Source organism: Mesoplodon densirostris, chromosome 16 (genome assembly GCF_025265405.1).
Source record: "Mesoplodon densirostris isolate mMesDen1 chromosome 16, mMesDen1 primary haplotype, whole genome shotgun sequence".
In the NCBI taxonomy this organism is placed as follows: Eukaryota; Metazoa; Chordata; class Mammalia; order Artiodactyla; family Ziphiidae; genus Mesoplodon; species Mesoplodon densirostris.
The window spans coordinates 36,565,154-36,590,698 of NC_082676.1; the positions used below are offsets into that span (position 1 = coordinate 36,565,154).

Here is a 25,545-nt window from a genome sequence, read left to right on the forward strand (position 1 = left end):
GGTTTCCAGCCTCCAACTTTACTCAGCTGTGCTCAGCGCTGCCTGGATGTTCGACCCAACCGTGTTCCCAGGCCCGGCGTCTGTGGTGACATTTGACACCAGTACCTTTTCCCTCCTGAAACTGCCTCCTTTTGACTTTGTGTTCCCCTGACTCTCCTATTTCTCCCGATTCTGGCTCTTTCACCGCTCGCTCCCTCTGGCCGTCCGGGGGGTGGGGGGCTTGCTGGCCTTCACCATCTCCCCCAGGAGAGCCCTGATCCGTGAGCACCTCGCTTAGCCCCGAGCTGCCCGACGTGGTGGCCACCGGCCACGTGCGGCTATGAGGGGCCACTTGACATGCAGCCAGTCCAAACGGAGAGGTAGGGGGATGCGTCCCCGGTTTCAAAGACTTAATACTAACAAAGAATGTACACTATCTCGTTAATAATTTTTATATTGGTTACATAGGAAATGACAATATTTTGGATATATTGGGTGAAGTGAAGCTAAAATTGATTTCCTCTGTTTCTTTTTGCATTTCGAACGGAGCTATTGAATGTTGTCAGTCATACAGGTGGCTGGCACTCTGTGCTGGCAGCGCTGGCCTGGGAGATGGACCCCAGCCTTGAGGGCTCACATCCAGGCAGGGCAGTCTCTCACTTGCCTGGTTCTTAACACACTTTGAGAGATTGTTTGCTCTTTAATTTATTTGCTCATGCACGCACTCCATGCCCTGTGAGTTCCCCCTCTGTGTGACCAACCCGTTCTAGGCAGAGTCAACAGAGGTCTTTCTGCCGACCGGTCCGTGGCCTCAGAGGGTGCCTTGTGCACCAAGCCCAGGGCCGCCCTGCAGCCCTCCCTGCTGTGCCCTGTTGGGGAGCAGACTGCGTGGGGGGCCTCTCTGGGACAAGGGCCCTGGCGTGGACTACAACCAGCTTCCGTAGTCCACCCTTCTGGATTTAAGGCCCCTCGGGCCTAGGTTTCCTCAGCAAAATATCCCCCAGCCCCGCGTTGGATGCTGGAGTTTTGGGGGGGGGGCGTGACCAAAACCCATCCCCTGCCCTCAAGCGAGCCCCAGTCTGGAAGGAGGAGGGCACACCCCTGACTCTGATCACAGCCCCCTTCACAGACTCAGGGTGAGAGGGGCCGGGAAGCATATCCCATGCCTGACATCAGAGCCCGGCTGCTTCCGGTTCTGCAGTATCCAATTCAGGTCTGTCGGAGGCCTTAGGGGTCCCCCTTTCAAGAGCCCGAGGGCCATCAGGTGCTACCAGCTGTCAGGTGGAGCAGGGCAGGCCCTCAGCCCTCGCCCAGGGCTCCCAGACCACCTGAGGCCTCCCTGGTAAGTCAAAGACCACCCAAAGCCCATGGCTTCCCACCAGCAGTTGGGAGGCAAGCACTGCATAGAGGTTCTCATCCTTGACCTGTTCATGTCTTATCTTTAAATTCGATTAATATGAGTCTGTGGCCTTTTGAGGGGAAGATTCGCCACAGCCCTGTGCGAGCAAGGGCGCGCACCGTTAACGCACTTTACCCCCCACCTGTGGTCAGTGTGGACCGCGGGGATACCTGACACCTCATTCACGAGTCGCCTTCCTCACAGTCAGCCTTTTGGGAAATCAAACAGCAAACTCCATCCATCATCTCGTGTTTGCAGTTTGTGACCAAAGTACCTCAGTGCAATCATGCTGCCTGCTTGTCCCTTCCTGGGGGAGGCAAGGGGACTGGCCCACCCCCCTCAGAGTCCTGAGGGCTGTTTCCACCTTCACGTCCCCCCCACACAGAGAATCCAGGCCATGTCACCCCCTCCCGGGGACACAGTGATCTCCCTGTGTGTAGACCTCCCGAGTAGTTACCTGCAGTGGCCGAGTTTCTCCCAAAGAAGCCAGGCTTATTCCTCGTGATGGAAACGTAGGCTTTACTGACCCTGCCTGGGGCCAGCCTGTAATCTTTCCTCCGTCACTCTTCACCCTTGGCAGCCTCTTGCCCCTCACTCTCCCTTTCGGTGTTCTATCTTATCCTCTATGTTGCCGAAAAGCACAGTGGGCTGAATGAGATAGTATATTAGTTTCCTATTGCCACTGTAACAAACTACCAGACTTGGGTGGCCGAGAACAATAGAAACTTGTCATCTGACAGCGCCAGAGGTCAGAGTCCAGAATGGGTTTTACCGCGCAGAGTTGCGTTCCTGTAGAGGCTCCAGGGGAGGCTCCAGCTTCTCAGGCCGCCTGCGAGCCTTGGCTTGTGCCCTCCGTTGTTCTGACCTCCGCTTCCATCTCACATCCCCTCTGACTCTCACCCCCCTCCTCCCTCTCATCAGGACCGTTGCGATTACATCAGGCCCACCTGGATACTCCAGGGTCATCTCCCCAACTCAGGGCCCCTAACTTAATCACATCTGCCAAGTTCCTTTTACCACGTAACCTAACAGAGTCACAGGTTCTGGCGATGAGGACATGGACATCTTTGGGGGCCGTTACTGTGCTCACCGCAGATAGCCTTATTTATTTAAGAAGAGGCTGCCAAAAAGTTTGATTATTTTTTTGCCATGGAGTTTGGTGTAAAAATAGAGAAAATGACCCAATGGAGGAACAAAAGGACTTCTCCAAGGAAGTCACCTTTAAGGACGCAACCTATAGGAAAATGTATAATCAAAGGGGAAACTATAATTCCTCTTGAGCAAATACTTTCACAGGTTACAATACAAATCAGTGTGGGTTAATTATGTTTGGCAAAGAGCTTATGGTACAGTCCTATTCATTAGGTCACTCTGCAGCGGTGGAGATGTCCTGTGTCTTTGCGGTCCAGTGCCCTGGCCATCAGCCTCACGTGTCTACTGAGTACTTCAAATGTGGCTCCTGCAACTGAGAAGCTGAATTTTTAATTTAATCAAGTTACATTTGAACATAAAGAGCTGGTGACAACTGTATACAACCGCATGGGCTCGAACAAGGGAGCCTCACCTGGGTCTGTAGGTAGGCTTTAGGAAGCCCTCAGTGAAGTAATTTGCAGGGTTTTCTCCCAGAGGCGAAGGTCAATAGCTGTCCTCAGATTCTTAGAAGGGCTTCCTGACACCGAAATGTCACAGGCCCCAGTCCAGAGGGAAACCACAAAGAACAGTGGAGCACGGGTACCTGGAGCCGTCGTCCTTCCTAACGCTGCAGAGCCGTGCGCTGTGGTCTCGAGCTGGATTCAGAGCGTGGGATGGAGGCCCCTTTCATCTGGGTGCTTGGCCAGAGGAACACAAAAGGCAGTTACCAAAAGAGCAGACGCCAGCGAGCCCGTGTGTACACACAGCTCAGCTCAGGGCCTGAGTAGGCCCAGGGCCGGGGCTACGTAGAGAGCTGTAGCGTTCCGGGGGCAGAGAGGCCAAGGATTCGTGTCCCCGAGCCCTCTCCTTGGCCCCTACAAAAATCCTACCTGTCTTCCCAGCTCAGATGCTGCCTCCTCTGCGACACTGCTCTTCACCTCCTTAACCTGAATTTATCCTTCCTCTTATGTTCTCCCACAGCACAGGGGCTCTTTTTCTGAAATAATGTTTTACCTTCTCCCCATGTTATGGTTGGATGGGTACACCGTTACCAATACTAGTCAGTTTTACTTGAGCATCTGCATCAGCCTCGGAGCTTCAAAAAAACGTAGATGCTTAGGCCTTGGCCCAGACTTACTGAACCGGGTCTGGCACATAGATTGGGCTCAGTAAATACCTTATATGCCCCAGCTCTCAGTAAAGGAGATGTTGCCTTGTACGAGTCCTTTCAAAGTGTTTGAAGTATTTTCTCCGTTACTTCATTTTTTTTTCTATTTTTTAAAAGTTGAGATAGAGTTGACATGTAAGATTGTGCAAGTTTGAGGTGTACAACATGTTGGTCTGTACAACCATTTATGTATTACAGTATAATGGCCATAGTAGCATTAGCTCACACCTTTATCACGTCACATCATTAGTATTCCTTTTATGCTGAGAACAGTTAAGATCTAATCTCTTAGCAACTTTGAAGTTTATAATACAGTATTGTTGATTATAATCACTATTTTGTGCATTAGTCAATTACTTCATTTTAAATAAGATAACATGTTCGCAGGTTCTGAAACGGGTACTGGTGGCTTAGGATAAAATTTCCAGTGACTGTATCAGACATGGATTCAAAATCCATGTATCTCCCATGGATCGTACCCCAAAGTAGCAACTAAAATGCAGGATGGTGACCCACATCCACTTCAGATACAAGCAAATCAAACCTACCGTATAATATTCGATGGTATTCTAAGCAAATTGTCTTAGACTGACACCAGCAAAAACTTTAGTCCACAGCACATTCAAAATGAGGTGTAGATAACCAGGACTCAGGGAAAATAAAGCTTAGTGGTATTCTTAAGTGAGTTCATTTAAACAATGGGGCACAGTTGGCATTATTTACGTGTATAAGGGAGGGAACGGGACAGGAGAGACACCGGGATTGCTTTATGTAATGGTAACCAGCACCGCATTCGAAGCTGTTTTTAGGAGAGCTTAACGAATGTTTCCTTCTCTTTTCTTCTCCCATGGCTGCTTCCTGACCCACCTTCTCACCCCAGGATTTGCGCAAGCAGGTAGCACCGCTGCTGAAGAGCTTCCAAGGGGAGGTAAGCGTTTATGTTTCTTTTGCATCCTAAGCCTCCTTCCTGTTCCTCACGCTTTCTTCCTGTTCTCATAAAGTAAGTGCCACTAGCAGAAGGTGCTTGCTTGGAGGGAGCCTCCCCAGCCACACCGACCCATCCACGTGCAGGTGACGGGCCCCTCAAAGTGAGGTTTCCACCGATTCCTCGATTCAAGCCCACGTGGGAGGGGAGGCGGGATTCGGGATGTCAGAAGCGGCGGAGGAATCCGGGGAGCAGTGGCCGGCGTATCACACCTCCCACGGTGGACTGGGCTTGTTCAGACCCCAGCCTCAGAGCCCACAGGCCTCCCCGAGCTCACTGGTCCCCTGAGCTGGATGGGGGCTGCAGCCACGAAGTCTCCCATGCAGAAAGGATGTGCTCCGTCAGTCTGGTGCCTTCATGCACAGCCGCGGGGGAAAGAGGAACTTCAAAGGCAGAAGCCACGAGGAGTAGGTCTGGGCTCAGTATAAGGAACGTCTTCTCATGGATCCTTCCAGAGAAGGGCCAGGCAAGGTGGCAGGCAGGCGGCCAGTCATCTGAGACCTGTGTGCCCTGAATGCTGTTCATCACAGATGATGCGGGCAGTCCGGGTGGGTGACACGCCTGCTCCTTCTCTGCCCTTTGTGTAGACACTCGGTGAATTTCAGAAAACCAGAAGTGATGTTAGTGTCGGGGGATTATCCGCTCTCAGCTTCTCCTGTAGGAACGATGACCTAGTAATAGCAGCAAGGAGGAGCGAGACTGTTCTCAAGCCCTCTAAGGAACCCACGCCGGTGGGGCCTTCGAAATTTTGTGTTCCTGCAGCTGCAGGAACAACTCATAGAGAGCCCGGGAGGAGGGGCTGGATGCGGGGAAGTGAGGGGACGAGGTGGGGAGCGCCAAGAGGCTGGGATCCTGGCCCCCCGAGCTCCCAGCGAGAGATCGGGGCTGCCATTTGGCCAACTCTTCAGCACGCGGGTGACAGCAGAAGGTGCGGGATCCGAGGAGGTGGCGGAGGGCGGAGAGGCGATTCCAGGACGGCGAGGGTTGCATGTGAGGGCAGCAGCCGCGGTGAGGCTGGTGATGGCTGCAGATTTGAGAGCAGTGCAGGCGGGGCTCCTCTCTCGGTTTATAATTTCCTGCCGCAGGAAGTCGTCCCCCCTCCGTGCTTGGCTCCCTAAGGCACAGAAGGACATCGGTAGCCCAGGTCTCGGAAGGACTTGAATCGCCCTTTCCTCAGAATTACATCTCCAAACCCTCATTTTCTGAGTAAAGCCATCACCTTACACCTGCCCACATGTGATCTAAGCTTTTCTTCTACCTGTTCAGCAGCTTTTGTGAGACCCATCAGCTTAGTGTTTCTCTGGTTGAAATAGCTCAGGGTGCTCTTTCTGTTGTTTGCTTGTTTTTGATTCTTTCTGAAAAATTTCCAACCTACCTAAAAGTAGAAAGACTGGTATAACGAAGAGCCAAGCACCCTTTACCCAGAATCCTCACCTGTCAACGTTGTGCTACGTTTGCTCCCCTCCCCCCACCCCTTTGCTCAACATTTGGAAGTGAGTTGCAGCCAGCCGGCCACACCACAACCTCAGCGGCATGGGCGTCTCCTAAAATTAAGGGCATTTCCACAGTAACCCCGAGTATCACACCTGGGAAAATAACACGAATTTCATAATATCTGATATTCTATCCAAAATCAAATTTCCCATTACCCTTAAAATGTCTTTTATAACTGCTCTACATTGCATTTGAGGGATATATATATATATATTTATTTCTCTTTTAATATAGACACTCTCTCCACCCCCTCACCTTTGTTATTGTTTTTGTTTTTGTTTCTGTTTTTAAAGAATCTAAGCCAGTTGTGTAGACTATCCCACATTCTATTGGGGCGATGGGTTTACTTCTGGCAATATATATTAAATTTAAAATGCCTGTGAGACATCTAGGCTTCCTATTTGCCTTATTTTTTTTAAGGCTATTTGAAAAGTAAATATTTTTATAGCACCGTTAATATCTACCAAGCTGCTGCTAATTGCTATATTTATGTTAAATAATGTGTGCTTTCCAATAAGCTGATTTGAGCAGAGGGGGCTAAATCCTGCTCGTTTCTGAAGACTGAGCTTGCATAGCAGCGGATAACTGCACGTGGGGACCACGAGTGCAGGGATGACCAGGGGCAGCATGTCCTGATGCTTAGATGGGGCGGGATCCGTTGTTTTTCTAAAAAGCCACCTTCTCTAGTAACCAGAGGTTCATTCTCGTACCCATCACTCGAGTGTCTGCTGCTGCAGTTTTATTTATCAGATATATTCTTTGAGTTCATCCCAATGTGCTTGAGTTCCCCTAGAAGAAAGTACTTTGTTAGTGAAAAGGTAATCTTCGCCTCAGAATTTGTACAGATTTCTTCCTTACTTGAGATCCCCAAAAGAAAAAAACAAAACAAAATAAAAATAAAGTTTTCAGACAGCGAGAAATTCACAGACAGAGGTCTTTAGAGTTCCTGCGAGAAGACTTCCTTTTTTTTTTTTTTTTTTTTTTGCGGTACGCGGGCCTCTCACTGCTGTGGCCTCTCCCGTTGTGGAGCACAGGCTCCGGACGCGCAGGCTCAGCGGCCATGGCTCACGGGCCCAGCCGCTCCACGGCATGTGGGATCTTCCCGGACCGGGGCACAAACCTATGTCCCCTGCATCGGCAGGCAGATTCTCAACCACTGCGCCACCAGGGAAGCCCAAAGACTTCTTTATTGTGTGTCATAACGTCACAGAAAACGCTAGCCGGGCCAGGGTGCCGTTTACGCCCTTAGGTGTTTTCTCATGGTCCTCGGTGTAAATTCAGACGCCCTCCTGCCTGTGGTTTGTGGGGCCCACGTGGTTCAGTAACTGCTCACCTCTCTAGGGTCCGCTCACTCCTTCCCTCCTGTCCCAGCATACATGGCCATCCTGAGTCTCTGCCAGGTCCTTGTGCACAGGGCGTCCTCACTGGTCCCCAGGCCTTTGCACGGCTGACCTGCTTCCTGAAACGTTCCTCTTCCTTCCTCTTTACCTGGCTCACTTCCTCAAGGAATGTCTTCCCTGAGCCCCAAAGGATGGGCCAGGTGCCCCCCATCGTGTGCTCCGAGCTATTTGTGATGCATTTGTCATCATACCGGAGAGCCACCTGTCACTTTGTCTCGGTTCTCCTTTCGTCTGTAAAATGTGTGAAGGCAGCCACTGTATGTTGTCCTGTTGGCCATTGTGTTCCCAGCACCCAACGCAGCAAGTGAGAATCAAAAAGTATTTGGGCTCTCAGAGTGGTTATTGATAAATGATGGAACAGCCAGGTTCCCCCGGGAGCAGTTTTTAAAGCACCTTGCCTCTCTCCTTTCTTCAGGATCTGTTGTTGTTCATAAGGTGAGAGGGACCCTGGAAGGTATGCTCGGGAAACACCTTTAGAAGAAACTAGTAAATAATGACTTGTTGTCCTTGATTGAAAGGTTTGGGATCATACGGTCATAATGGTTATTCATAATTATTATAGCAAAGTCATCAAGTTTTTTTGTTTTTTTTTTTTTGCTGTACGCGGGCCTCTCACTGTTGTGGCCTCCCCCATTGCGGAGCACAGGCTCTGGACGCACAGGCCCAGCGGCCATGGCTCACGGGCCCAGCCTCTCCGCGGCATGTGGGATCTTCCCAGACTGGGGCACGAACCCGTATCCCCTGCATCGGCAGGCGGACTCTCAACCACTGCGCCACCAGGGAAGCCCTAAAGTCATCAAGTTTAACTCTTACACCCAGCCAGCTGATTGACGAGGTGGAGGTGGGGAGGGTCAGTCCAATTTAAGGTTTATTTCAGTCCAGTAATCAGGCAGTCCCTTCAGTGAAGTGACAGTCACACCGTCTAGGAAAACGCTAAGTCTTCCAAATTGCCACCCCTGCTCCTAGCTCCTCTCCCTGAGAAGGGTCCTCGTACAGAAGTTGAGGGGGTGAGGACTTGGCCTAGGCCCTACTTCTCTTGGCTGTAGGGGAGCTGCATATTTAACCCAAGTATCCTCAGGGAGGAAAATCCTCTTAAGAACTAACTTAGTTGCTTATATTACAGGGGGAATAAAAGACTAAAAATCCATGAGCTTAGCATCCAGCTTAAAAAGTTATAAAAGTATGATAGAATAAGCTCAAAGAAAAGAGGAAGAAGTAAATTAAAAATGCAGTAATAATGTATAAATTAAAATGAATGAAAAAGAAAAGAAAGACCCAAGAAAGAAATAGCCCAAAAGTTGTTTCTTTGAAAAAACTACTACAATAGAGAAACCACCTTCCTAAATCAAGGGTAAAAAAGGTTAGGAAGGAAAACAGGATAACTTTGCAGCTGCAGTAGAGATTAAAAAGATAGTAAGGGAATATTATAATCAATTTTATGCCAGTAAAGGTTAAAACCTAGGCAAAATGGACAAATTTCTGGTATGCTGTGATGTACCAAAGCTGATTAAAGAAGAAATAGAAAACCTGAATAGCCTTATAACTATTGCAGAAATATATCCACAAGGTCTAGATAGTTTTATGGGAGAGTCCTATCAATCATTCATGAAACAGATAGTTCTCTTCTTTTGCAAATTGGGAAAATTTCCTTTCCTTCAGAAAATAGAAAAAGAGAACACTTCCTAACTTATTTTATGAAGCTAATGTAACCTTCATACCAAAACCAGACAAGAACAGTATAAGAAAAGAAAATTAAAATCTGTCTTGTTTATGAATAGATATGCAGAAGTCTTTAAAAAGGTATCAATAAATTGACTCCATCAAGCTCCATGTATCCCAAGAATGCTGTGTGGTTTAACAGAAAAAATTAGTTAATGCAAGTTAGTAATCATTCTCAGATTAAAAAGGAAACATCTCAAAAGTTACAGGAAAAGAATTTGGTAAATTTCAACATTCATTCACGATTTAAAAAAAAAAAAAAAAAAAACTACCAGCAAACCAGGAATAGAGGGGAAATTTGTTAACCTGGGAAAAGGTATTTATCAAAAACCTACATCAGTCATCATATTCAGTGATGTTAAAAACATTCCCTATAAAATCAGGAACAAGACAAATGCCTACTGTTGCCACTTTTATTTAACATTGTACTGGAAGTCTTAGAAGACTAGTCTTCATGGAAGACTAGAAAAGAAATAAAGTACAAGTATTAGAGCAGAAGAAATAAAACTGTCATTTTTCAAGTGAGCCTCGATTATTTAACAAGGATACTAGATACAAAATCAATATAAAAAAGTAATTGTATAGCTCTACATCAATAGCAAACTGAAAAAGGATACCACTGCAGATAGCAACAAAAAAAATAAAGGATACCTAGACGTAAATATGACAACACATAGGAAATCTTTCTGGAGAAAAGTATAACATTCTTATCGAACAATACTAAAGAAGAGTTAAATGGAGAAAGTCAAGGTATTCAAGGAAAGAAATTCCCACTACTGTATTATTAAAGACATCAGTTTTCCCCAAATTGATGACAGAGTGAGTCATTGTAATTTCAATCAAAATTCTAACAGTATTTTTCATGAAACTTGAAAAGCTGATTCCAGAATTTATATGCAAGAGCAAATGGTCAATAATGACAAATATAATAGTAAATAAGAATAAGACAGAGAATTTGCCCAACCAGATTATCAAAGCTACAGTAATTGGCACAGGGACAGATAAATACACCAACGGGACGTAGTAAAGAAATCAGGAAGTGACCTGTGCATATACAGAAGCCAAATATATTGCAAACATGGCATTGCAGATCAGTGAGGAAAGGGTGGACTTTTCAATAAATGGCCTCCTGACCATTGGTTATCCTTACGGAATTAAATGAAATCAGATCCCTACCTCACACCATATGCAAACATAAATTACAGGTAAAGACTTAAGGTAAAACTTTAAACCTTTTAGAAGAAAATACAGAATATGATGACGTTGGGTTGGGTAGGATTTCTTAAACAGGAAACCATAAAGGAAGACATTGTTACATTCAACTACATTAAAATTTTAAAGTCAAAGCTTTCTTTTTCTCATGGAAGGATATAGCCTAAATGAAGTGAAAGGCCAGCCCAGTGCTGCTAGCTCAGGTTCACCTTTATGCACTAGGAAAGGGCGCCACCTCCCTCAAGGCATTTTCCTTATCTGTTGGAAACTTACCATAACAAAGATTCAAACCTATCTGAACGTTTTTTTCATAATAAAGATCAAATGCCCCTGATGTGAATGTTGCCCCCTTGGGCCATACTGTGAACCCATCATACATGGGGTAGTTGCCATACACATAGCCGACAAAGGATTAGTATTCAGGATTTTTTTTTTAACTTTTACCTATTAATAAGAAAAAAACAAACATCCCAATAGGAAAATGGGCAAAACCATGAACAGCATTCTCAGAAGAGAAAATCAGAATGGTCAGTACACATATGAAGAGATACTCAACCATATATTCAAGGAAACGCAAATTAAAATAATCTAAATGCACCTTATGCATATCTACCAGGCTGGCCAAAATTCAAAAGTCAAGATAAGAGCATAAATGGGTACAACCTTTTTGAAAACCTATCTGGCATCAGATTCTCCAGCTGAAGAAGTACATATACTTTGACAGAGCATTTCCACTCCCAGACATACACCCTAAATAAACTTAAACATGGACCCCAGGAAACAAGGTCAGGAATGTTTGCAAATGGTAAGCAAGTGGAAACAACCCGCCTTCCATCAGCAGTAGGAAGAATAAGTAAAGAATGATGTAGTCATACGGTGGAATACAACACAGCAGGAGAAAGTGAATGAAATGCAAAATGGTGCAATACTGAGCTGATACTGTTTAAGATACATTTGTATTATTATATAATAGAACCATAACAAAAAGGTTAAACAGGAAATCCAGAACAGAGGTTGCCACATATAGGCACAAAGGTGGTTTCAAAGGTCATGGGAATGTTATTACTCACAGGTGTTCATTTTGTTATTTGTAATTTACGTACTCTTTTGTAAGTATGAGCTACTTCTTTCCAAAAGAGAATCGTGCTTACAAGGCAGTAGCTACATAATTCTATTTTCACATGTCAGAAGCTGAGTATTATTTTCTCCCATCTCTTTGCATTTTTCTTCTGTGATAAAGCACATTTGTGAAGTTGTTCAAAATGGCATTTGTGGGACAGTTAGCAAGCGCTGTGCTCAGTGCTTTTCAGGCATGTGCTGCCCTGTCTTCGCCATCCCGGAAAGGAGCCGCTGCTTTGACCTTCCTGCCAGCGGATCTCCAAAGCTGTATCCATCTCTCCTGTTGGCTCCCACTGTGGGAGGACGTGCCCCTTCCTCAAACACTGGTCCCCCACCCCCACCCCGGGGCTTAGAGCCCAGCTTCTGCTTTCTCAGGAACTACAGCCCTGCAGGGACCCCCTCCTGTGTCTTCAGTCTCTGCTAGTTCCTGGAGTGTTCTCAGCAGCATTCCCACAAGTGGTAGCATGTGCCATCTCGGGAGGTAGGGAGGGAGACAGACTCCTTTCTCCCCCAGCCCCTTGGCCAAGCTTCTCCAAAGAGCCATCCATCCTACGCGTATACCCACCCCTGTCTGGCATCCACCCCGCTCTTCCTTAACCCTTTAAGTCCTCAGCTCTCTTACCCCAGTGACATTCTGCCCACCTGACCCTCTCTTGATAACCTCTTCTTTTGACATCCCGTGATGCTGTGCCCGCTGAGTTTTCTTTTCACTTCTCTGCCTATTGATTTTTAGTCTCCTTGGGCTGTTCCTCCTTTTCCCTTCAGACCTCTGAAGAACGGCCTTCTTTGCTGTATCATCTCTCAGGATCTGCCTGTGGAAAACTCAGGTTTCTCTCTCTAACTTGGTCTTCTCTTTGGAGTCCCAGCTCCTTCGAGAATGCCTATGTGACATGACCTCGCGGTTTTCCGCAGGAAAGACTTCTTAACCCACAACCCACCTCCCCTTCTCTGGCTTCCATGCCTGCTGAAATTCCCTCCTCCTCTGACCTTCACCTTCTTAGGCATAACGCCCCAGGGGGCCTGGCCGGCTCAGCTGGAAATCCAGGACGCCTCCTCTCTCCCATGCCCCCACCTCCTCCATCCCACCTCCAGAGTGCACCGTCTCCCACATGCTTGTCCGGTGCCGTGTCGTGTGTCACCGAGACCAGTGGTTCCCTAACTGGTCTCTGTTCCCGCTCTTACCCACCCTACCCCCTCCTCTCCTCTATGCATCAGCAAGGATTGGGTCCTTCCTTGCTTCCAGGGCCTCCCCAGTGCCCTGGCCTGGCCGCTGCCTGCCTCCCAGCCCCAGCTGTTCCCCCAACCCCCCGACCGGCCCTCTCCTACTCATCCTGTAGGGCTCGCCTCAGGTGTCACCCCTCACAGAGGTGTCCTCTGACGGTCAGTCCAAACTGAGGCCCCTTTATTTCTCTTGTAGCAAGTTGTTCCGTTCAGAGTGCCTTCCTCTGTGTATGTGAGTTTTCACGCCCGCCACTCTCTCCAGATTTTTCGTCTGTGTTGGCCTCCTCTCTGTACCTAGATCTGGCCCCGTTGAGCATGCCGTAGGTGCCCATTGGATGGGTGGGTAGAAGCAGCATCCTCATTTCACAGATGAGGAGACTAAGCCCAGAGCAGGTAAGTAAGGTGCCCATCGTCACATGGGTGATAACGGCGGGCCTGGGCTGTCTGGCCTCCCAGACCGTGTTCTCCAGTGATGGTGCTTGGGGAGTGGGGAGGTGGCGCCCTCTGCCCCTCCATCCTCTCAGTCAACTCCCTGGTCTTTGATAAGGACAGTTGATGTTCATTTAGCGTAAAGCGCTTGGCAAGCACAACTTCAGGCTCCCTCCCCTTCCAACCAGCCCCTCCTGTATCAGATCTGGTGCTGCATGCCTGGTCCCCGTAGACATAAATATCCATAACTGTGTGCAGATCCTTTGGTGCAACCCAACCTGTGCCCCTTGGAGGAGTGGGGTGCGTGTTAACTGATGTCGCAGTGTCACCTGCTGACATGGCCCACGGGAGGGACCAAGCCATCCTTTGGAATTTTCCTTTATACTGAAGGTCCACTGTATACGTAGCAGCAATGGTATTCAGAGCCTCAGTCTGGCCGTGTGAGACCCCACGTGGGCTCTGATGCTGGGTTTTACTCTCTCTGTTCATTTCTTCATTCAGTAAAACCCCCGAGAGCCGACTGTGTGCAGCTCTGGGCCAAATAGGAGCTGAGGATACAGCCGTGGATACAGTTGACAGGTGCCTGTGTCCTAGTGAAGGGACACAGGAGTGATGTCAGATGGTGACAGTGCTGTGAGGGAAGTGATAGGAACGGAGAAGCGCAGGAGAGGCAGGGCGGCTGCTCCAGAGACGGTCTTCATGGGAGGTGACGTTGGGGGAAGGCCTGCGTGATGAGAAGGACCAGCCAAGCACGGAGCTGGGAGAGTGCCGGGCAGAGCGGGGAGGTGCCAAGGCCCCGAGGAGGGACAGTGCTCGGAATGAGTGGGGACCGGAAAGGAGACCTGCGGGGCTGGGGGGCCTGGGCCGAGGGAGCGAGGAAGCCAGGCCAGAGCAGCCAGCGGGGGACGGGTGGGCAGGGGTCTCACGGGCCACGAGATGGGAAACTGCCTTGAAAGGCTCTCGTCCAAAGACGTCTGAGTGCGGTGTAAAGCAAAGGACCGTGCACACTTGCAGGTCCATCTGATAGATTTAATAAAAAAATAGACGAAATGGATTGAGTTGGGTAAATAGTCCATGAATTAGTTAAAAGTGACTGAGTGTCCAGGGTGCCCTGTGGCCTGGGTCTGTTGTCCTGTCACATATTTGTGCACTCACATCTAAAGGCCACGGCTAAGTAAAGCCCGGAGGTCCGAGTGCTTTACTCCCAAGAACATTTCGCAAGGGGTTAGAGGCGCTGACCCAGGCGCTGCCGCTCCGTCTGCTGTGAACTCGGGCCACTCCTGGGCCTCTTTCTGTCTGACTCTGCGCATCTGTAAAGTGAGTGGGTGAGCGAGGGAGTCGGCAGGGAGCCCTGTGGCTCTGAAGTCCCGTGTGACTCAGTGGCCTGGTACGTGGGTTGACTATCAGCAGCAGAACAGAAGAGGGGACATTTTCCAGCAATTATATCTGTTCCTTGAAGGAGCGGTCATTCAAGGTAGCGAGTTTCCCATTACTGGGAGTGTTCAGACAAAGGCCAGGGGACCACCTGTCAGGGATGTTTTCAGCTCCTACCCAGTCTTCAAGGCCCAACCCAAACTTTGGAGCCTCCGAGTCATGTCAGAATACCCTCGCCAGAAACAAACCCTTCCCCTCCTCATCTCTGGTGGGGCTCCGTTTGTATCTGTCTTGTGATTTTTGAGCCTGGAGACATTGTCTTTATTTTCTAGTTACTGGAACACAGTTTAACTAGCCCTATACTAAGCCTTACGCTTCTGAAATCTAGATGATAGGGACTGTGTGTGTTACACATGCACACACACGTGTACTTATGTCCCCATCATACCTGTACTTAGCAAGTACCACATTAAGCCTTGTGGGCAGGCTGGTAGTTGAGAAAATTGGACCAGACAGGTGGGTCCCAAAGCTGGTCCCCGGATAGCCCAACCGGCTGCCTGAGAATCACCCACATGTTTCCAGAAATACAGCCCCCCGGGCTCCTCCCTCCAAGGTTCTGATTGAGCAGACTGGGGAGGGGACCTAAGAACCTGTCCTTTTACAAAGTCCCCACTAATTCTCATGCGTGGCTGATTGTAGGACCCACGGGCTAGGCTCTCCCCAAGGGCAGTTCCTCTAGGTCAAGTTCCGGGTCTGAGCACCCGCTCAAGCACCCTTGATCCGTGTGTCAGGAGCTCCATGATTTTGCTTTAAAATGTATTTCCAGGCGTCACGTCCTTGGCTTCTGCTCCGGCCAGGCTGGTCTATTTACCGTCACCGAACATGCCTTGTGGTTTCCTGCCTCTGCCCTTTTGCTAAAGTCACGGCCTCCGTTATTATAACCTTTTGCTCTTCCTCACCTATAAAAATCATTTCCATCCTTTAAGACCGAGCTACAAGTCTGCCTCCTTCGTTCCTTTTGCAGACCATCTCAGCCTGCTGCTGACTTTTTCCTTTCAAGGGCCTGCATCTTCTCCCCGAATGTGTATCTCCCTCTTTGCCTGACCTAGCTGGTTGAGGGAGGTATTCTCAGCTGAAGTTTCCTCCCTCTTACCTTCTCCTCGTTAGCAAGGACTCACCGAGTCCTGTGTTTGAGGCTTTGCACCGGGTTCCTAGTGACCCACAAGAAAAATAAGGTGGCCTCCCCTCCTTGGGGCCTCAAAGGCATCTGCCAGTTTGAGCCCAGTGTCCCTCCCCCCCTTTTTTAATTTTAATTTAATTTTATTTTATTTTTTTGCAGTACGCGGGCCTCTCACTGCTGTGGCCTCTCCCATTGTGGAGCACAGGCTCCGGACGCGCAGGCTCAGCAGCCATGGCTCACGGGCCCAGCTGCTCCGTGGCATGTGGGATCTTCCCGGACCGGGGCATGAACCCGTGTCCCCTGCATCGGCAGGTGGACTCTCAACCACTGCGCCACCAGGGAAGCCCTAATTTTTATTTTATATTGGAGTATAGTTGTTTAACAGTGTTGTCTTAGGACTTCCCTGGTGGCGCAGTGGTTAGGAATCCACCTGCCAGTGCAGGGGACATGGGTTCGAGCCCTGGTCTGGGAAGATCCCACATGCCACGGAGCAACTAAGCCCGTGTGCCACAACTACTGAAGCCTGCACGCCTAGAGCCCATGCTCCGCGACAAGAGAAACCACCACAATGAGAAGCCTGTGCACCACAACGAAGAGTAGCCCCCGCTCACCACAACTAGAGAAAACCTGCGCGCACCAACGAAGACCCAACACAGCCAAAAATAAAATAAGTAAAATTTATTCACAAAACAAAACAATGTTGTCTTAGTTTCAGATGTACAGCAAAGTGATTCAGTTATACATATACATGTATCTATTCTTTTTCAAATTCTTTTCCCATTTAAGCTACTACAGAATATTGAGCAGAGTTCTCTGTGCTATACAGTAGGTCCTTGTTGGTTATCTATTTTAAATATAGCAGTGTGTACATGTCAATCCCAAACTCCCAATCTGTCCTTCCCTCCTGGTAACTGTAAGTTTGTTCTCTAAGTCTGTGAGTCTGTTTCTGTTTTGTAAATAAGTTCATTTGACAGGTGAGCACAGGGCGGGCCAGGCACCCTGAGGACACGGCAGACTCTGGCTGGAGGTCAGGGGAGGCTGCCGTCCTGACCCATTTCCAGGGGAACTTCCTTCTCAGCCAACACGACCATCTTCAGACTCTAGGGCCTCTTTACGCGCCTGGTAGTCAGGGTGACTGTGGTGGCAGTGGTGACGGTCTTGGCGGTGACGACGACCGTGTGTTTTAATTCTCTTCCTCCGAAACCCAGCGGCCTGGTGGCTGCAGCGTCTTCCTGTGGGCCCTCTCCATGATGGCTCAATTAGGGGAGCAGTAGGACTGTGGTTCAATATTCAGGCCAGCTTCCTAATTGAAAACACATTTTCTCCTGCAAAGCTGCAGCTGGTTTGGTTCTGCTCATGCAGAAAAGGATATAACCTTGCATAACATAGGAAATGAACGGTTGAGAGAGAAGCCAAATTCAATTTCAGTCAGATACGTTGAGGCTAAGCCCGTGATCTATGGAAACCGGTGAGCGAGCCGAGCGCACGTGGAGGGGGTGCGCTCAGCAGCCCATTCATCACGGCCGCCCGCCCCGTGCTGCCTCCGCCGTCGCCGCCGCCTGCGCCACCGCGCCCGCCGCGCCTGGGCCGTGGCTGGACCGCAGCCAAGCACTCCAGAAGTTAACCTCTTAAAGACCTGGAGCTGCTTTCTGTTGAATAAATGTAATTTTGTGGTCAGAAATAAATGCTTGTGATGGAGCCGGAGCTTTGAAAACAACAGCCCGCCAAAGCTATTACAAATTGCTCTGCGCCGGGGAAGCCAACAGCATACATGAAGATTCCGAGGGTACGGCAAATTGATTTCGGCCCAGAGCTCTGCAGCTCTTCAATAAAAGTCCTATTAAGCCATTGTATGTAATGAACAATCCAGAGCAAATCTAATATTTTCAGCAGATAATTATTTTTAACATCCTCTCGGTAACCGTCGGCAGAGTTCGTGGATGTTTACAGCACACAGCCGCGCGCGGCAGGCCCTCCCCAGCCTTCCTTGGCTTCTCTGCCGGAGGACCCGCGTCAAGTGCCCTTGGACGTGGTGCTCCCTGAGGGTCCAACAGCAGACCCTGCTCCGGAACAAGGCCACGGAGGGCTCCGGGCTGCTCTCCCAGGGCCTGGCGCCCAGTAGTTGCCTGGGAAATGTTTGTTGAAATGAACTGAGTTGAAATGCAGAAAAGGGAGCTCAAAGAGCTCTAGAATAAATTAGTAAGAAGATACGCTGGCAAAGCTGACTCAGAACCTGAGGCTCTAGAGATCAGAGGGTCACAGGTAATTAATTTGAGGTCCCACGTGACAGAGGGACTGGTGCCAGTGCCCAGAGGAGCCCCAGGACTTGCCCAATTGTACTTACATTCCCTGACAGCTCGGGAAAGAGGGTCTGTATCAGGGAACCCACACTGATGGAGCCACCAAAGTGATCTTGCAGCCAGCTGGGTGGGGGTCACTTCGGCAAGGGCCACCACACGCTCCTGGACTGCTCCACTGCTCTGTTTGTGGCCAAGCTGTGACCCTGGTCATGCTAAATTATGTCATTCTCCCAGACCATGAGCTTCTGGAGGACAGGGTCTACTCATTCATTCTCTCATTCAGTGAGTGTTTACTGAACGTCTACTGTGTGCCAGACTAGACTGGAACCAGACCCTAGTATGTGGTTTTAGGTAATTAACTCAGATGCGGCTTTCATGGAGCTTAACAGTTGAGCAGGATCTGTATCCCCACGTGGCACAGTGCTTGGCACATAGTAGGCCCTCCGGAAATGATGGATGGATGGGGATGGCTGTATGAATGGCTGGATGGAGGGATGGGCAGGCATGTAGATGGGTGTGCAGGTAGATGGATGGATGGATGAATGGATGGGCATGTAGATGGTTGGGTAGGGGTAGGTGGATGGATTGGGGTGAATGGCTGGTTGGATGGATAGATGGATGGATGGATGGATGGATGGATGACTGGACAAGTAGGTGGATGGGCAGGGAGGTGGATTGGTGGATGGATGGGGATGGATGAATGGCTGGTTGAATGGATGGATAGATGGAGAGTTAACACCGCTGGTGTATAAATCAAAAGCAATCTCTGTTGATTAAAAAATGGCTCAATTCTGTGTGTTTACATTCCCAGCCCCATTCAGGAAATCATGTGATACCAGGGGGCAGTTGTGATATGAAGGTTAAAAGCACTGGACCTAGAGTTATAAGGCCTAGGTTTGAGGCCTGACTTGCCAGTGACCTTGACCTTCATCAAGTCAGCTGATCTCTCTCAGTGCCTGTTTCCTCATATAATAAATGTGAAGAATTGGGGGCAATATATTCAAATGAGGATTAGAAGTTGTATTTGTCTGTGAGAATAGACTGACTCTAACAGTTTTTTTCCTGGACTAAAATTATCCAGCTTGTAACATTCGGTCATATAGTATTTATTTGAATACCTTGGAATTTAAATTATTAGGGTATTTTATTTTCTGCAGATCTCCCTCCCCTTGAAAAAACTCAATCTGGATGTTAATTAGGTTTTACTAATGCTCCATCAATTTCATGCAGTAATTCCTTAAATGAAACTGACACCAAGGACCAGATGGTCGAAAGAAGGACTGTGAACCTATGTGCGTGACTTGGGGCGGGGGAGCACGGGGACACTGATAACAGCCCAGGGCAGTTCTGTTGCTTGAACGTGGGTTATTCCATGTTCCACTTCTCCCAAATCCTCAGACTGTGCCCCTGCTCTCTTTGCCAATCATTATTTGCGTAGCATTTTGCTTCTACAAATCACCATTTCCATGATCTCACGAAGTCTTCCCCCCACCCCACCCTGTTCAGCGGACATTATCACCAACCAGAGTGAGTGGGTGGGAGGGCAGTAGTGTGAGGAGTGGAGGGGCTTCCTGGAGGGAGGTCTGCGCCCCCGGCTCCAGGCGCTCGGCTCTCCTCACCTCTTGCCATCTCCTGGTCCCGTCCTGGGATCTGTGGCTCCCTCGTGCTTGTGCTCCTCAGGGAGCCCCTCCAGCTGCTGGTTCAGATCCCACCCTGCCCCCTACTACCCTGGGGCCCTCAAGCCCCATTCATCCTCAGGCCTGAGACCGCGGCTGTTTGGGGACTTGGGAGGGCAAGTGTGGGACGCAGGGCCAGGCATTGTCCCAGGGCAAACCTCTGAGCAAGGGTTCTCTTGAGAAGCAGCAGACGAGCATCACTGCCCTGGGAGCAGTCGTGCCCCGCAGGACACGCAGGGCTCAGAGGCCCAGCTGGGAGCACCTCCTGGCGTTCCCATCTGGGGTGGCCCTGTGGGCCAACACCTCTAGGGGTGTGGCAGCCTACTCGGGGTACTAGACACATGCACTGCTCCTTCCTGCTCCCCTTGGCTTCTCTCCTGTGTGACCACCCACCCCTCTGGCACCTCCTCTCCAGGGAGACAGCTTGGAGTAACAGAGAAAACCGAACAGACACGTCCCAGATTTTGAAATTAGACAGATCTGGATGTGAGTCCTGACATCGTCTTTTACCAGGGTGACCTTGAATGAGTCATCTTAGCTTCTCCGTGTCTCATCCTTAGAATGGAAAATCCGCCCGGCAGAGCAGAGATGGTGCATGTATGTGTATGTATTTAAAGATCGCGGCGTAAAGCAGGGCTGGAAAAGTGGAAGTTCTAGTTATTGATCACAGAATCTTCCAGTTCCTTCGCCCTCTTAAATTCCCCGGGAATCAGCCCCAGCTCTCGGGGCCTCTCACCGCACGCCTGCCCCATCCGTGGTGAGGTTATCCTCTTTCCTGAGCTGTGCTGCCACCTGCCAAGGTCTCCCTGCCTCCTGGGGTGTGGCCTTCCATCCAGAGCAAGCTCATCACTTCCCGGTTGACAGCCTCTGGGACTCCGGTACCTTTCAGGATAAAGTTACCACCCCCCACCCCCACCCTCACCCCGCTTAGCCCCCAGGCCCTCCCACTCCACCCCACCCCCCAGCTAGGCACCAGGCACAGCAGATCCTGCACTTCCAACAGGCCACTCTGTTTGTACAGGCTCCCCTTGCCCCAAAGCCCTGCCCCTCCCACCACGAAGGAAGCTGACCTAAAGTGTGCAAAAACACGAGATGCAGAACAGTATCTATAATATCCTACCGTGTACGTGTGTGTGTGTTTTAAGGGAGACAATGTGTGTATAAAGATGCTTGTAAACGCATAAAATCTTTCTGGAAGGATACTCAAGTGAGTCTTTGCCTCCCGACCAGGCAGCTGAGTGACAGGTGGACGTGGATGTGAAGGAGACCTACTTTTCACTGTATATTTATACTTTTGTTTTTGTCTCTCTCTTTTTTTTTTGCAATTAAATGGGTTTTATTATATTCACACAGTTGTGCAGCCATCACCACAATCCAATTCCAGAACATTTTCATCACCTCAAAAAGAAAACCCATACCCACTCATTAGCTGTAACTCCCCATTCACTCCACCCCCAGCCCCTGGCAACCACTAATTACTTAAGCGCTCTCTGTAGATTTGACCATTCTCGACATTTCATGTCAATGAAATCATTCAACATGTGGTCTTTTGTGACTGGATTCTTTCACTTAGCATGTTTTCAAGATTCATCCATGCTGTAGCATGTATCAGTACTTTTATTCCTTTTTATGGCTGAATATTATTCCATTGTGTGGATATAACACATTTTATTTATCCATTATCAGTTGATGGCCAATTGGGCTTTTTCTACCCTTTGGCTCTTTTGAATAATGCTGCTAAGAACATTCATATACAAGTTTTTTCATAGATACACATTTTCATTTTTCTTGGGTATGTACCTAGGAATGGAATAGGTTTAACGTTTTGAGGAACTGCCAGACTGTTTTCCAGTGTGCGTCATTTTACATTTCCATCAGCAGTGTGTGAGGGTTCCAATTTCTCTACATCCTCTCTAATGCTTATTAACTGTCTTTTTAATTATAGCCATCCTAGTGGGTGTGCAGTGGTATCTCATGGTGGTTTTAATTTACATTTCCCTAATGACTAGTGATATTGACTATCTTTTCATGTGCTTATTGGACATTTGTGTATCTCTGGAGAAATATGTATTCAGAACTTTTGTCCATTTTTAAATTCAGTTTGTCTTTTTATTGTTGAGTTATAAGAAGTCTTTTTGTATTTGGATACTAATCCCTTATCAGGTATATGATTTGCAAAAAGTTTCTCCCATTCTGTGGGTTGTCTTTTCATTTTCTTGATATTGTCCTTTGAAGCACAATAGTTTTAAATTTGGTAAAACCCAGTTTATCCATTTTTCACTTGTCATTTGTGCTTTTGGTGTCATAGCTAAGGTCGTGAAGATTTACACCTGTGTTTCCCTTTTAGAGTTTTGTAGTTTTAGCTTTTACATTTTAGTCTTTGATTCATCTTGAGTTAATTTTTGTCTACAGTGTGAGATTGGGGTCCAGCTTTGTTCTTTTGCACATAGATAACCATATGTCCCAGTATCATCTGTTCAAAGACTGTTCTTTCCCTACTGTTCTTTCTCTCTTGTCAAAAATCAGTTGGCCATAATGTCAGGGTTTACTTCTTGACTCTCTACTCTATTCCAGACGTACTGTCTACGTCTGTTCTTAAGCCAGTGCCACACAGTCTTGGTTAATGTAGCTTTGTAGCAAGTTTTGAGATTGGTGTAAGTCTTCCAACTTTGTTTCTCTTTTTCAAGATTGTTTTGGCTTTTCCATATGAACCTTAGGATTGGCTTGTCCTATTCTTCAGTGAAGCCAGCTGGGATTTTGTAGGCATTGCATTGTACCTGTGGACCGATTTGGGACTTTTGCAATCTTAACAATATTAAGCCTTCCAATCCACGAACATTTCTTAATTTCACTTCCAGATTGTTTTTGGCTAGTGTATAGAAAGACAGTTGAATTTCGTATATTGATCTTGTCTTATGCAACCTTGCTGAACACTATATATGTTTTTATATCTAAACTTTTTTTTTTTTTTTTTTTTACTATATACATATCATCTGTTCACAAAATAGTGTTTTTAAAATCTCGGGTAGGCATTCGTCCTCTGGGAAGCCTTTCCACAGCCCTGCTGCAATTTGCCTATGGGGGGTAGGGGGGGCGGCACCCTCCACCCTGTGTCCTCTGGGGGCAGAAGTGGAGGCTGTGGCCCCGGAGGCTAGGCTAGCACACCTCCTGGCACGGTTTAGCCACTCCTTGAATGATTGTATTGACAGAGTGAAGGGATGAACAGACTGGTGAGTCAGACAGGCATCAGCACGATCCTCCTCTGAAGTAAGCACTGTGCGTTTGCAGAGGTTTTCCTGCTGTGTTAAGCTGTGATCTGCCTTCCTGTAACTTCTACCTGTTGATTCTGGTTTGTGCTCCAGGGGGAGAGAAGCTGGCTAATCCTTATTCCCCACAACAGCCCTTCAGGTATATGTCGACAGCCAGGATGTCAGATGTACGTGAAAGGACGTGGTAAACTGTAAAGGAAGAATGACATGCTTGCGGCTGTTTTATTGTCTTTACTACTCCCTTGCTGTCTCCTCTGCCACAGGTCTTCTCTGTGGTCCCACATCCCCACTCACTCTTCGTGGCACTCTCTTCTGGAATTCTCCAGGCTTATTCTCTTAGGATCTTTGGGGTTGGGGGCATAGTTAAGGAATATGGCGTCAGTGTATATAAGACGTGATTTTGTGTCATTACCCAGGTCTACACTGCACTGCCTTTACAACCAAAACTGTCCTCTGGGCTTTGGGCCCCCTGCTGAGCAGTGTAGGGATTTCCAACAAGTCCTGTTCAGTTCTCTGCGATGGGGAGAATCTCCAACGCGATTCTTCCTCCCTGCGCTCTGTGTGCGGGTTGGAAGTCATGAGGGAACGTGACCTTGAGAACCAAAGCTGGTGGTGGCAGCTGGGCTCCCACTCCCGTTTCCAATCTCTCTTCTCTACACATCACTCCAGAGGTGGCCAGGGGGCCGGAAGAGGGTCCCCTCCCCCCTGGCGTCCTCTCTCGTCTCCCCATAGAACTCTCACGGCAGTAGCAGGACCGGTACTTGCCAAGCATTAAGTAGATGTGCACTTAGAGAAGAATTACTGGGCTCTCGGCTACTGAGATCTTCTTTCAGAAAATATGTTCCTCTCTTACGTGGCCGGGTTCAGTTAAAATTAGAACTCGGAAGCTGTGGCTGCGTCCGCTTCTGTTTTGGACAGGACCTTGGTCAGTCTCATGCCTTCTGGAATTCCACGTGGCTCTTCACATCATGTTTTGCTCTGGAAGGAATTCTGCAGCCAGACGTAGAGACAAAACTGTTCTCTCTTTTCCCTGCAGCTCTCGCTGGTCCTCACTGGCCCATAGTCCAGCATCGCACATCGATTTGAAAATTCCGTCAATGGTCTGTGTTTATTTCTAAATCATCAGCTTGTAAATTCCCAGGGTGTAGGCTTACGGATTGTTCCTGAGCGTGCCATTGCTACCGTGGTATCTTAAATGTTGTTTAAGTGTCTCTGTCCTCCAAGACCTTAAGCATTTTGGTTTCCTGCTCAGTTTGATGGCAGAGGGGGACGGCCTGTGGTGTAGTGGGAAGGGCGCTGATTTGGATTTATTCAGGAAGACAAAGATGTTTACTCACCTACTGCAAGCTCCTGACCATACCAGATCCTCACATTTTATTTCACAACTCAGCAATTCACTGAACAGATGAAGAGACAGAGGTGTAAATAGTTTAAGTAACCCGCCTCCAGATCCTCCAGTAACCAGCACCAGGGCTGGATTCAAACCCAAGTCTGCGTTCCTTCAAAGCACGCATTCCTTCCCCCGGCTGCGCAGCCCCCATCCTCAGCTCTGTGCTGGGGTGTCAGCATATGGGGAGGAGGGGTTGCTTGGGGACCTGGTTCTGAGTGACTTGGTCAGTTTCTGCATCTGAGAAGTGGCGCTGCCAGCACAGCGGCCCTGTCACCATTGCACAGCACAAGAGTTCTCCCCATCTTGCAGACAAAGAAACGGAGGCACCAAGAGGTTGACTCGGGTTGAGGTAGCGTACCTCTGTTAGCGCTGGAGCTGGGGCTCGGCCCTGCCCTTCTGGTGCCATATCCAGGTCCTGGCGCGGGTGCCTCTGCCCTGCCTGCCACCTGTGCGTGGCAAGGCCGGACGACGCCCTGAAAGGATGAGCCATTTCCATTTCAAAATACGCTGCACTGGGTAGACATCAAGACCCGTCATTCTGTTTGGTATCTTTTTGGTGATCCCTGGGCCCTTGCACCAAGTCCACGCCGTTGTCCGTCTGTGCTGCACAGCTGGTATGACAGGGCTCTCTGTGTGTGGCCGGGGGGGGTGGGGGGTGGGTGTGTGGCCCAGCTGGGCTGTGCCCGGCGTCCACAGCGCTCCGCTCAGGGTACCCGGTGAATAGCATCCCTTTCACCATGAGCTGGGTGAGCAACAGGCGTGGACCCCAGACTCAGGCCACCCCTGGAGAGATGCTAGAGTCACCGGCCCGCAAGCAGAGCCTCTGCGTTAACAGCAGCTGCCGCAGGACTCCATCCCTCCCAAGAGCTGGGCCCACTTGCAGGCACTTTGCACACATTTCTTTAACACTTACAAAAAGCCCACGAGGAGGTCTAATTTTCTCCATTTTAGAGACGACATCCCCTGGCTGGTTCCTCTCCACCCGCAAAGCCCCACCTGCCCTCCTCTCCACTGACGCTGCCTCCCCAGGGTCCTCTAGTTCTGACAAGGGCAGTTGGCTCCCCTAAACCAGATCAGAGCTGGACTCTCATGACTCCCCT

General features: G+C 48.9%; 1 protein-coding gene across 7 annotated transcripts in view; it reads left to right on the forward strand.

The window, feature by feature from the left end:
• CUX1 (cut like homeobox 1) overlaps positions 1-25,545 on the forward strand; it is a 375,507-nt gene that overhangs the window by 169,400 nt on the left and 180,562 nt on the right. For all 7 annotated transcript variants that reach the window (XM_060078727.1, XM_060078730.1, XM_060078731.1 and 4 more), the window contains exon 3: positions 4,558-4,605. In XM_060078727.1, the coding sequence (XP_059934710.1) occupies positions 4,558-4,605 (48 nt within the window). The remainder of the gene's footprint in view (positions 1-4,557; positions 4,606-25,545) is intronic.